Raw genomic sequence first — 13843 nt, 5'->3', positions numbered from 1 at the left:
CAGAACCTGTGTCAAAATAAATACTGAAGACAAATAATGACATGTACAGTAATGTATAAGAACAACTTACACTAGTTTATAGTGTACACACTGAAACAAGCACAGGTCCTCTTACACACACACACACACACACACACACACACACACACACACAAACACAAAGAATGTGATCTTCCACAAACATGGTGATTATTACCCACATATACCCACCAAAATACCATAAACTCGATCACTACTGCATTTATTTTTCATTTCTTAAAATTGAGAATTCTAGTATCAAGATATTCTGTCTGGAGTAAGTCTACTTCCAAGTTCGTTTATGACCAATAAACAATATATATATTATATATATATATATATATATATATATATATATATATAATATATATATTTAATATATATAATATATATATATATATATATATATATATATATATATATATATATATACTTTTTACCAGTTTCTCATTAGCCAAAGGTTAATACAGCTCTCTCTATATATTCATAACATAAATCCCTTTATGAATTGGCATTCATTTAATAATTTAAAATTCCTAGTTGATCTTTATGCTATGTGGGATCATATCCTCACATAAAGGTGCATAATTACATGAGAATTTCAGGAGAAAAACATCACTTATCACATGTCCATTCCAATTGTTTGAAGATTATCCTGCTTGAAGCCTCATCGATAATGATTACTGTGTTTCATTTCAGTGTGCCAGTCAAAAAATATCAATATATTCTGACAATGATTTTTGTTACTGAAGAGATCAACAGAAATCCCAAACTTATACCCAACATGTCTATTAATTTTTTATTCTATCCTTCCACATGTGATGATTCATTGACTATTGTCTCTTGCCTACATTCCACAGAAGCTATACGGATTTTTCCTCCTAATTATAAATGTGAAATAAATGAATGTGGCTTATCATTTACAGGACCATCATGGGAAAGAAGTAGTAAAATTGGGACATTTCTCTCAATAATATTTAATATAGGACAGGTGAGACTTTGTTATGTACAGAGTAGAGTTATGAATCTCATGTGCTTAGGGATATTTCCAGTAGATATTTGGATTATTCATGTATCATTACATCCAGTTAATAGAGATCATAATCCTTGACTTAGTGGGGTTTCAGCACTTAACTTTCAAAAATTGACAGGAGGATCTATGGAGACATAAAAATGGATTTGCTACAACTCTTAAACTGTTCACTACTTTTCCAGAGTCTTATGGATAGTGAAATACAATGAATAATGGTGTGAGCAAACATCCTTCCAAACATTCTTGCCAAATGGTGTTTAAAACATTTCAGATCTTAGTTTGAGTTTTCTTCCATTGTTCTTCCTCACATTCATTTCTATGTTCTGTGTCCTTTAGATTCACTATGGCCCATTTAATCCTGTTCTGAGTGACCGTTTTCAGTATCCTTATGTGTATCAGATTGCTCCCAAGGAAACAAGGCTGCCTTTTGCCATAGTCTCCCTAATGCTTCATTTCAACTGGACCTGGATGGGGCTGGTCATCTCTGATGATGACCAAGGTATTCAATTTCTCTCAGACTTCAGAGAAAAGATGCAAGGAAATGAACTCTGTTTAGCCTTTGTGAATGTGATCCCATTAAACATGGACTTATACAATACAAGGGCTGAGAAATATTATAAACAAATTGTGACATCATTGGCAAATGTTGTGGTCATTTATGGTGAATTAAATTCCACACTGGAAGTGAGCTTTAGAAGATGGGCAAATTTAGGCATCCGTAGGATCTGGGTCACCACCTCACAGTGGGATGTAATCACAAATACAGGAAGAGACATCAATTTTGACTCATTCTATGGTGCTTTCACATTTTCTAATCACCATCATGAGATTCCAAATTTTAAAAAATTTATTCAGTCAATGAACACTTCTCAATATCCAATAGACTTTTCTGTTCTGAGATCAGAATGGATGTACTTTCATTGTTTGGACATTGAATCTAAATGTAGAACACAGAGTAAATGTGCACTCAATAATTCATTAAAATGGTTTGCAAGTCAAGGATTTGACATAGCCCTGAATGATGAGAGTTATAATCTATATAATGCTGTGTATGCCTGGGCATATGCTTACCATGCAATGTATTATGAACAGGTAGATGTTCACCAAATAACAAGTCTATATGTACCTGACTGCTCAAAGGTATGTATTGTCATTAGTAATACCTTCTAAGTAGCTCCATATATGTTTAAAACCTGTTGCTGGGAGTACTTTTGAATTTGGGTGCTTCTACATTTATCTGAGGGAATTCATTTATTGCACATTATTGGGTACATGCAATAGAGTTTCATTTTCTGGGTAGGGTTGTAAAAAACAAAGGTATTATTCATATCACAAATTATGTCCATTTTGTCTTTGCTTATTTGGAACTGATATGTTTCCTTTAGTTTTACCACACTATGAAGAATATGGAATTTATTAACCCCATTGGAGACCTAGTGACTATTAATGAGAAAAGAAAATGTGATGCAGACTATGATATTTTCCACATTTCAAATTATCCACAAGGTTTTGGAATCAAGGTGAAAATAGGACAGTTTACATCATATGGTTCCTTTGGTCAACAATTGTATTTGTCTGAGGAGGCCATAGAGTGGGCCACAGGGAGAAGGCAGGTATATTTACCTAACTGATGTTTTACTCTCAACATAAATAGATAAAATCATGTGGGCCCATGTGTGCCCTCACAATTTGGCCAAGTGCAACATGTTGTTTATGTTTCTTTTACCAATGTCCTAGATTTTCTTTATATCTTTTGAAAAATATTTGGAAAAGACAAAAAATTTCATCAGCATCTTGACATACAGGCTGGGTGTAGTGGTGCATGCCTTTAATTCCACCACTCGGGAGGCAGAGTCAGGAGGATTGCTGTGAGTTCAAGGCCAGCCTGAGATCACATAGTAAATTTCAGGTCAGCCTAGGCTAGTGTGAGACTCTACCTTAAACACAAACAAAAAAAAAATCTTGACAGACATGACAACATACATTGTAATAAATGGAGTGTGACACCTCAATTTTATTGTAGATGTGAATAAAGAGTTTAGTAAGGGTGATTATTTTCACATATCGTTATGAATGGAGTATATCACATTACTAACTTTTACAACTACACTTCTGGTTTACCTCAGATTCCCTCCTCTGTGTGCAGTGAGACTTGCAAGCTTGGTTTCAGGAAGTTCCGACATGAGGGAAACGCAGCCTGTTGTTTTGATTGTTTCCCCTGCCCAGAAAATGAGATTTCTAACAAAACGGGTAAGTTGATGGTTTAGAGAGTCTGTCTCCAGTTTGTCTCTTTTATCCATCTAACTGAAAAAATATAATATTTCTTCATTGCTTAATGTAATCACTTGGTTGAAATGATATACACTCATGACCATAAACATAATACTCACTTTACTCCATGAACCACATTTTTAGTACCTAGATCCATTGTATATATTGGTACTCCCACAATAAAAATACTCTTTGAGGTCAAATAGTTAATGAATATATTATTTCTATCAAGGAATGTCACATATTCATATAATCCTCTGTGAATCTACATAAAATGAAGTTAATAAGAAGAAATCATTCACATCATTATCTTCCCAGCATGCAAGAAGTTGCTGATGAGTAATAAATGCTCAGAGATATAATTTTTGGACTTAAATATTTATATTCATTCTATTCAGTTATTTATTGATTGATTATAGAGGGAAGGGAGACAAAGTGAGAATGTGAATGCCAGAGCCTCTACCCACTGCAAACAAACTCCAGATGCATGTGCTACCATGTAGAACTGGTTTACATGGGATGTGGAGTGTCAAACCTGGGTCCTTCGTCTTTGCAAGAAAGTACTTTAGACAGTATGCCACCACTCCACCCTTTTTTGGCTTTAGCAATATGCAATTTTGCAAACACTTTCAATATAAGCTTAATATCTCCTTAGCATCTATGAAATAATTCAGAAAGCAGTTGAGTTTAAGACTTTAGATAATATCATATCACAGCCATTTAAAACCTTTATCAGGAAACATAAACATTCCAATTAAAATATCATGTGCGTCGTTTTAGATTTAATTTGAAGCATTTAAGGAGATAATGGGAAATATTCTGAAGTTAAAAATAAGAATAAAACATATATCTCATATGTCAAACATACTGGGTTGAGCACAGAATGGAAAAATAGGTACTATTTTATGTTGCCCTCTATTTTACAGGTGAGAACACAATACAATAGGTGTGGTAGGTTAAAGTAGAACCTAAAGGGTGTGGTAAATATTATCAATAGGATTTAAATATGATATAAATATTAATTCCTCAGTATTTTCATCTATTAGAGTCTGGAGCACATGCTAAGATCCAGACCACATTTTCAGTGTACCAGAGTCAATGTGGATACAGAGGAATATTGATACATGATTTAAAAAAGGAATGAGATTGACATGAATTTTTAGTATGATTGGATAATGTCACAAAATGAATAAAATAATATAATTAGAAGTATATTAAAACAGTGTTCATTCATGTAATACTTCAACATGCCATCCAAACTAATTAATTAAAGATAGATTTATTTTATTTATTTATTTATTTGAGAGCAACAGACAAAGAGAGAAAGAGAGATAGAGGGAGAGAGAGAGAATTGTTGTGCCAGGTCTTCCAGCCTCTGCAAACGAACTTCAGATGCATGCACCCCCCTGTGCATCTGGCTAACGTGGGACCTGGGGAACCGAGCCTTGAACTGGGGTCCTTAGGCTTCACAGGCAAGCGCTTAACCGCTAAGCTATCTCTCCAGCCCCAAACTAATTAATTAAATACAAACTTTAGTGGTGTTGGATAAGTTCAGTATTACCATTGAAGTGTTTTTTTTTTTTTTAATTTATACATGTTGGCCATGTTTTATTTACCAAATTAGGTGGGATGTATGGCCTTATAATATATGATTCATAAAATATATGTGCATAATTTTACAATACATGATTAAGAGAAGTAATATTATAATTATTGGAAAAATATTCCTTTATGTAAATATTCAATAGGAGATACCATTTATTTCTTATAAGTCCTCTTTTATGATTCAATGCAATTACAATAAAAACTGTAATGCACCATGAGAGAAAATTCAACTTATAGGGGGCAAGAATTCTCCCCACTTCCTTATTGTGTATCATGTTCATTCTTTTCAAGTTGGCAAATTATCTTGTTCATAATCCTTTCTTGAAGAAATTTCTTGACCAAATTATGCTAAAACATAGACCAAGGATTATTGAGGTAAATTTGGAGAAACAGATAAATGGAATGTCATCTCAAAATTTGTATATGAATACCTATTCCAAGTACATAGATTTCAGCAATAATCATATTAGAGTTAATTATATCTAGGTGTATTCAATTTCATTCATATTCCCTAAAATATGTGTTGAAACAATTATTTGTGCCTACTGACATTTGGGTACAAAGCCATAAAACATCAGCTGATACAGACAGATAGGCTTCATAAGACAGAGAACTGTAGTATGAGAGAAAAATCACATTTTATTATCTAAATTTATGGATATTGTCTAACAAAGGTGTTAAAATCAACATAGTATCATGTACCTCTCTGATCTCATACTGCACTTTGTACAGAACTCCGAGCTAGAGATTTGTTTTCTTTTTGAGACAAGACTACCTCTTTTAATGAAAGAGAGCATGAGTGTGAGGGAGTGAGAGAAAGAGAGATAAATGGGGTGCAATGGTCCCTATCCACTGCAGTTGAATTCCAAATGTGTGCCACCTTGTGGAAATGTGAGACTTACTCATGTATCACCAAGTGTGTCTAACTTATAAGAGATGTGGTGAATCAAGCATGGGCCCTTAGGCATTGCAGGCAAGCATCTTAATTGATAAGCTGTCTCTCCTGTAGCAGAAATCATAAGAAATACCTCATGTAAGAAATGTCACTATATAATTCTAGTACACTTCAACAAAATTATTTTATTCTTTTAAGAAAAACAAATGGTCAAGAGAATATATCAGGTAAGATAAGTGAATAAAATACAGCATTGTTAGGCTGAGGAGATGGCACACCAGTTAAAGCAAGGACATGCTAAGCCTAACCACCTCAGTTCACTTCCCCATTACGCAGAGAAAGACAGATGTACAAAGTGGTACATGTATGTGGTGCTTGTTTACAGTGGCTAGAGGTTCATGCGCACCCATTCTCTCTGGATTTCTCTGTCACCATCTGCCTATGAGCAAATAAATAAAGTATTTTTTTAAAAAAAGGTTTGTTTATCTCACCTAATATGATGGTCTTTATTACTTGCCATCATGGGTATAAAGAGAACTACCTTAATTGTAAATAGGAAATAGAATACAAGAATGTTGTAACAAAGAAGTAAATACTGCCACTAATCTGATGATTATTTTGCATTGTCTGCCAGATATGGATCAATGTGTGAAGTGCCCAATCAACCAATATGCTAGCCTAGAGAAAAATCACTGTCTCCAAAAAACTATGAAGTTTCTGGCTTATGAAGATGCCTTGGGGATAGCTCTGGCTTGTATAGCGCTTTGCTTCTCTACACTCACTGCTGTTGTACTTGGGGTTTTTGTGAAGCACAAAAACACACCAATTGTGAAGGCCAATAATCGAACAAACAGCTACATCCTGCTCATTTCCCTCAAGTTCTGTTTCCTCTGCCCATTACTCTTCATTGGACACCCCAACGCAGCCAAGTGTATCCTGCAGCAGATCACATTTGTACTTCTCTTCACTGTGGCTGTGTCAACTGTTTTGGCCAAAACAATCACTGTGGTTCTGGCCTTCAGGGCCACTGCTCCAGGACAAAAGTTGAGGGGACTGCTGGTATCAGGAGCACCTAACTTCATCATTCCCATCTGTACCTTGATCCAACTTGTTCTCTGTGGCATCTGGATGGGAACATCCCCTCCCTTTGTTGACACTGATGAACACTCGGAACATGGGTACATCATCATTGTGTGCAACAAAGGCTCAGACACTGCCTTCTACTGTGTCCTGGGATACCTGGGATCTCTGGCTATAGGGAGCTTTACTGTGGCTTTCCTGGCCAGAAACCTGCCTGATGAATTCAATGAAGCCAAATTTCTGACCTTCAGCATGCTGGTGTTCTGCAGTGTGTGGGTCACTTTCCTTCCTGTCTATCACAGCACCAAGGGGATAGCCATGGTGATAGTGGAAGTCTTCTCTATCTTGGCCTCCAGTACAGGATTGATAAGTTGCATCTTTTTCCCCAAGTGTTACATCCTTTTGATAAGACCCAGTAAAAATAATCTAAAGAGGGTGAAGAAAAAACATATTGTACAACCAATTGATTTTTAAATTTTACCTCATATGTCTTAACTTAAATTATATCTTGTAGAAACCCTTGCACTATTGTAATCACTAAATATTTAAAGGAGGGTTAGATATTTGTTAATGTGTACAAGTCTTATTTGGTCTCTAACATTGTTTGTTTTCTCAATTTTTATTAACATTTTCCATGATTATAAATATATCCCATGGTAATACCCTCTATGCTCTGCCCCCCACTTTTCCCTTTGAAATTCCATTCTCCATCACATCCCCTCTTCACCTCAATCACTATCCCTGTTATTTTGATGTCATGATCTTTTCCTCCTCTTATGATGGTCTTGTGTAGGTAGTGTCAGGCACTATGAGGTCATGGGTACCCAGGCCATTTTATGTCTGGAAGGAGCACGTTGTAAGGAGTCCTACCCTTCCTTTGGCTCTTACATTCCAACATTGTTTATCAGCTTCCATGTACAGCTGTCAGGCCAGGTTCCATTTACCAACTCCTATGATAAGCCAATTTCACACACTGTCATATGCCTCTGGAGATGGTTTGCAGTAACAAGAATAATCATTTTCTCACATCGCTCTCCAATTAGTAAATAAAACACTTAGAACAAAGCATTACTAATGTACTGTGTATTTTGCTCCCATTACTCTGGATAAATTGAAATATATCTGATACCTTCTTCAGATTGTTTCAAAGAAACCTACTATAGTTTGCTGGATAGAGCAAATGTCTTTGAGAATTTCTTAAAACGTTGTATTTGAGTGTTCAAAGACTATTCAGAGATACATGGGGGTTTGATGAGGAGTAAAAGAATAGCTCCCTTTGAAAGTAGCAGAGGCCTTACCTAAAGATGTTTTCAATATGCATTAAGGTTAATCCATGCATAGGAGCAAATAGTTCATCCCCTGGAAAATTGAAACACAATAGTTATGGTTTAAATTACTATCCATTTGATGTTCTGTGGTAGGGAATATACAAAAGAATGTCAGCAAAACGTTGGTGACAGTGAAAATGTTGTTCATGATCAACATGAAAGACAGTGAGGCATAGGAATGATCCAATATGTGCTTCCTGGTAGAACTAAGATGATTGCCCTATCATGTTTTTGCTGAATATTTCTTGTCTTTCCTGAATGAATATATCAGCCTTTGTGTCCATGAAACCTGATCTTATATCAAGCCCGAACATCTATCTGGACCATGGAATTCTGAATGTAATATGTAGAGAAGTTTAAATCATAGTGACCAAGGGAATAGCTCACCAGGAGTTTTATTTTTGATTGTTTTTAGTGTGTGTTCTATCCCATTCTTGTAAAGAAATTACACAAATGATTCAAACATTTATCCATTGTGAAAATATTGACTATTCTAAAATATGAATTTATACAAATATAATACTGCAAAATATGGGTTATATGTAACTGTTAATCTTCCATTTTTTTTAAATTATAGATATGATGATTTCAAGAATTGTTTTCATTTAGACATGAATAAACTAATTACTCACATTTGCATAAGTATGTAAAATAAACAATTAATTTTAAAAACCCATACAAACCAATGTTAGTTTATGAGCTATATGCAAAGACAAGATCCAGTATTTTCAATTCTATGTTTAATGAAATGAAGGAAAACATATTGTGTAATATGAAAGTATTCTCCAGTAAATAGGGTTTTGCCTCATTGATGTATTAGTCAGTCTACGCAAAGAGTTACAGAAATCAGCCCGTTTCTTAAAACAGAGTTTAGTAACTAACTCTTCAGTAATTCTTATAGGCTGAACGTTTTGTCTCCAGGACATGATCTTCTTGGAGATTGTACATTAAGTGAGGTGATCTGCTGTCATTAGTAAATGATATTTAACTATGTTATTGCATGGGATACTGTCTCACAAACTGCTCCTCTCCCTCTGTACTATGTGGCGGCACATTCTGCCTTTCATTCCACTAAGGATGTGCTGCTGTCTTCACAGCATAGAAGTACTAGCAACAAACATGTGAGCATAGAATAAATGTGCTTAAACTGTGAAACAAACTCACTGCCTTCTCTACATGATTAGGGACTGTTCCATATGCTGCTGATAAAATGGGTATTGTGCCACATTTGGATGGGATATTCTGTAGAGGTGTAGATTTTACAGATTTTTTTACAGCTTTGGAGATTTATATGTAAGAAATAAAAATGAAGATGTACAACTTATGTTAGGTATGCAAACAAGACAACTGCCATAGCATATAATGTGTTGGCGGCCTAAGTTGCCTCAGTGAGCCACAACTTATTGGCAGGTATCTCATCTCTTGCATAGAATGTTTCTAAAGAATTTTATTTATATATTTGTAAGGGGAGACAAACAGTGAGGAAAGAGAGAGAGAGACAGAGAGAGAAAGAGAGAGAGTGACAGACAGAGAGAGAGAAAAAGGGTGCCCCAGTACCTCCTGCCACTTCAAACAAATTTCAGTTGTATGTTCCAATTTGTGCACTTGGATTTATATGGGTAGAGTAAAATCAATTTAATGTTATTAGGCTGTAAATGGCTACACAGTTGTCATAGCATTATTTAGTGAAAAATATTTTCTTCCTCACTTGTGGTTTTGACATCTAATTAAATATTTGAAAATTTAAATTTAGCCTTTCAAAAGAAACAACCAAGAGAATCAAAATATCATAATAGGATATTTTAATGGAAGTTTATAAATAGAAATATACCAATGAAAAATCAAACTGCAATGTTTCTGGAAAGAAAAAACATAATAAGTCAAATTAAAAGCTGGAAATCCTCTCCAATAGATTGAATCCTATGAAGGAAAGAATATTAGCAGATGAAGACAAAGACAAAGAATTAATGCTTCTGTCAAAATTAATATGGTCAAAACTTATAAAGGAAATCACGGGTATCTGCAACACAACAGAAAGGACAAGTGTACAAAATATAGGCTTAGAAAGAAAGGAACCCTTGACTAAAGATATTGAAGGCATTGAAAAATATGTAGAAGGAATTTTCCTCTTTCAAAGGGAGAAGATACTATCTAGGTACAAAAGGTATAATAAATAGCAAATGCACATGAGCCAAAACAGAAAAAAATTCAGGGTATGTCATAGTGAGAATTGTTAATATACAGAAGTAAGAAGCGTATTGAGAACTCATTCTAGAAACATTCAGTATCATACAAAAGTGAGCCCATCAGATCTGAAAAACTTCTCTTATCAAACTGGAGCAAACACATAGTTCAACTGACCCATAAAATGCTAAAGGACTCAGTCTGAATTTGGGAGATTACATATAAACTAACACATTGTATATGTCTGCAACTTGTTTATTAGGTCCAATGCTTAATTTCTTTGTAATTGTGAAAGTAATTTAAATCATTCTTTTTCAATCAGGTAAAACATTACTTCCCATTTATACAATTAAATGCCCATATTACAAAAACGGAGATTTCAAATAAATAATTTAAATACCCATTTAAAGATGCTGAAAATACAATAACAATCCAAGAATGAGATAGAAATAAATTATTAAGGTCACAGTAGAAACAATGAATTGGAAATGAAAGTAAGAATTAAAATTTTATGAAACAAAGAGCCGATTCTTTGAGAAATTGAACAAGATTGATATTCCTGTGGTCAAATGTACCAATCAACCAAACAAAAAGAATTCTCAAAGTAACATGCCTAAAAGTGAAAGTGGAGATGTCACACTGATACCAATGAAATTTGGAGAATCATGGGCATATTTCAAGCATGTGGTGCATTGTTTACTTTTACAAAGGGAGTGTATGTTCCTACCCAGATTCCACAAAGAACAAGTTGAAACAAGGTACAATGTGAATGATGAAGGTAGATGCTCTTGATACCAGCAGCCCCATCATCTCTTTTCCTGGAAAACTTACCCTGAAGGCCAGAACCACAGTAATGGTTTCGGTGAAAAGAGTGGACACAGCCACAGTGAATAGAACTGCAAATGTGATCTGCCTCAGGATGCACTTGGCAGTGTTGCGATGTCCAATGAAGACTAATGGACCAAAAAAGCAGTCCTTGAGAAAGCTGAGCAGCATGTAGTTGTTTGTTTGATTATTGGCCTTCACAATCGGTGTGTCTTGGTGCTTCACAAAAGTCCCGAGTACAAGAGCAGTAAGTGTAGAGAAGCACAGGGCTATACAAGTAGAGCCGTCCCCAAGGCATCTTCATAAGTCAGAAACTTCATAGTTTTTAGAGACACTGATTTTTCTCTATGCTGGCATACTGATTGATCGGGCATTTCACATATTAATCCATATCTTGAAAACGATGCAAAGTATCAGATTAGTGGTAGCATTGCCTTCTTTGTCATGGCACGCTGCATAAAAAGTGTCTCAGAGATGAACCATACTTGTATTCCATGTTCCTATTGACAATTAAGGAAGTTCTTTCTATAGTTGTGATGGCAATAAAGACCATCATATTATGGTGATATAAACAAGGCTTTTAAAAAATTATTTATTTATTCATAAGAGACACAGAGAAAACATGTTCACCTGACCCTCTAGCTACTGAAAGCAAACACAAGATACATGTACCACTTTGTCCATCTGTCATTCCTGTGTAATAGGTCATTTAACTGAGTTGGTTAGGTTTTGCATGCCTGTGCCTTAACTGCTGAGCAATCTCCTCAGCCTAACGAAGCTGTATTTCATTCACTTAACTTACCTTATATATTTGCCTGATCCTTTGTTTTTCTTAAAAGAATAAAATATTTTTGTAGTGTATTAGAATTATATAATAACATTGCTTACATGAGGTAATTCCTATGATTTCTACTGCAGAAGAGATGGCTTATCAATTAAGATGCTTACCTGCAAAGCTGAAAGACCCATGCTTGACTTACTACATCCCTCATAAGTCAGATGCCTAAGGAGACACATGAGTAATTTACACATGTGCACAAGGTGGAACATGTGTATGGAATTCGACTGCAGTGGCTAGAGACCATTGCACCCCAAATCTTTGTCTTTCTTTCGGTCTTCCTTTCTCACACTCATGCTCTCTTTCTTTTTTAAATTGTTAAATATGGACATATTTTGTATGTAAACATCACACATTGGTACCAAATTTCCCTCCTACCTGTCCCTTTTCTGAGGAGGACTTCCTCATTGGGGATGCAGGTCAATCCCACAGGTATTGTGAGTCATGCCTATATGGGCAGCATGCACTTATGTTGGAGAGGCAATATCTCTGTGCAAAATGTCCCAACTTGTGGCTGTAACAATCTTTCTGCCCCTTTGAAGTACCCATCAAGATTTTCATGCACTTTGACCAAGTAGGTTTATTGTCAGGGCAGCAGGGTTTGTTCAAAATAAGGAAATTGACAAATGTAATTTACTACATAAACACACTTAAGCAAAAGAATGATTTTTTATTTTTATTTTTAAAAATTTATTTATATCTAAGCAGAGAGAGAGAGAATATGAGAATGAGTATACCATAATGTATAGTAGCTGGAAACAAACTCCAGACACATGCACTACTTTGTGCATGTGATTTTACATAAGTACTGGGTAGTTGAACCAGGGTCATCAAGTTTTGCAGGCCAGAATGCTTTCTGCTAAGCCATCTCTCTGGCCCTACGAATAACATCCTACTTTCAATGCAGACTCTATGTAGCCATGATGTTGGGTTCTGAATAATATTTCCTGTTTCCCTATAACAAACAATGTCATCAACTTTTCTCTTGCCTTCACTAACATATTGGTTCTATGTTTTACATATGTTGTGATCGCTCTTCTATAATTCTTTTCCACCAAGAAAGCAGCACTCTTGATCATTTTCCCAATTTTTCTTGGTTTTTGCTTGGGCCCTATTGAGGTACAATGGGCTGAATCTCTCCTCAGGAGAAGCAAATTCTCCAACAGACAGTGAAGTCAGCACCAGATAAATGGGGTAACCATTGTTATTTTAGAGAGAATTTAATAGGTGTAGGCCCTCTGTAGCCCACAATTGATAGGAGCTTGATAATGTAAAGCAGGCACTTTTTTATATGATTCTGACTTGCTTCCTAGCTCCAGGTTTGGGTTCTGTTCCATTGAGTTGATCAGTTAGACAAATCATGAACAGTTGGTTACCCACCATGGCTGTGTACCACTATGGCAATTGTGTGAGCATCATGTCAAGTTGTTTGATGCTGAGTAGCTAAGACCACATGTTGCTTGGACAGTTGTTAGTCATATACCCCTGTACTCATGTACCACCTTCTGGCACTAGGTGAGCTAACCATCTGGGGACTGACTCTCTTCCAGATTCCAACCAAGTCATTCCATGTTGTCCATACCAACAGCATTGGTGCCTTCAGCAGTAGGTTATTAGCACTACTCTATGGTGTGTCATCTATTGTTCTGACAGAAATATGTCTTCTTTTGGGAAACCTTGTAGGTCTCTCTGATCAACAGCTCATTGTGGATGTTAGCCAATGCAGGTAGTGGGAGTTACAGGCCAGAGCCAAGGAAAGGAAGGAA

At 35.6% G+C, this 13843-nt stretch overlaps 1 protein-coding gene across 1 annotated transcript; it reads left to right on the top strand.

The window, feature by feature from the left end:
* The first annotated feature begins 694 nt into the window (after positions 1 to 694).
* Positions 695 to 7376, top strand: LOC123457242 (vomeronasal type-2 receptor 116-like). The gene is given in 5 exon segments (XM_045141211.1): positions 695 to 962; positions 1323 to 2191; positions 2437 to 2664; positions 3178 to 3301; positions 6457 to 7376. Coding segments are annotated over 5 exon segments (2409 nt in total).
* The last annotated feature ends 6467 nt before the right edge of the window (positions 7377 to 13843 follow it).

The sequence above is a fragment of the Jaculus jaculus genome, unplaced genomic scaffold (genome assembly GCF_020740685.1).
Source record: "Jaculus jaculus isolate mJacJac1 unplaced genomic scaffold, mJacJac1.mat.Y.cur mat_scaffold_110_1_198054_arrow_ctg1, whole genome shotgun sequence".
Taxonomy (NCBI): Eukaryota; Metazoa; Chordata; class Mammalia; order Rodentia; family Dipodidae; genus Jaculus; species Jaculus jaculus.
The sequence above is the reverse complement of the archived record's forward strand: the minus strand, read 5'-3'. Positions and strand labels throughout refer to the sequence as shown.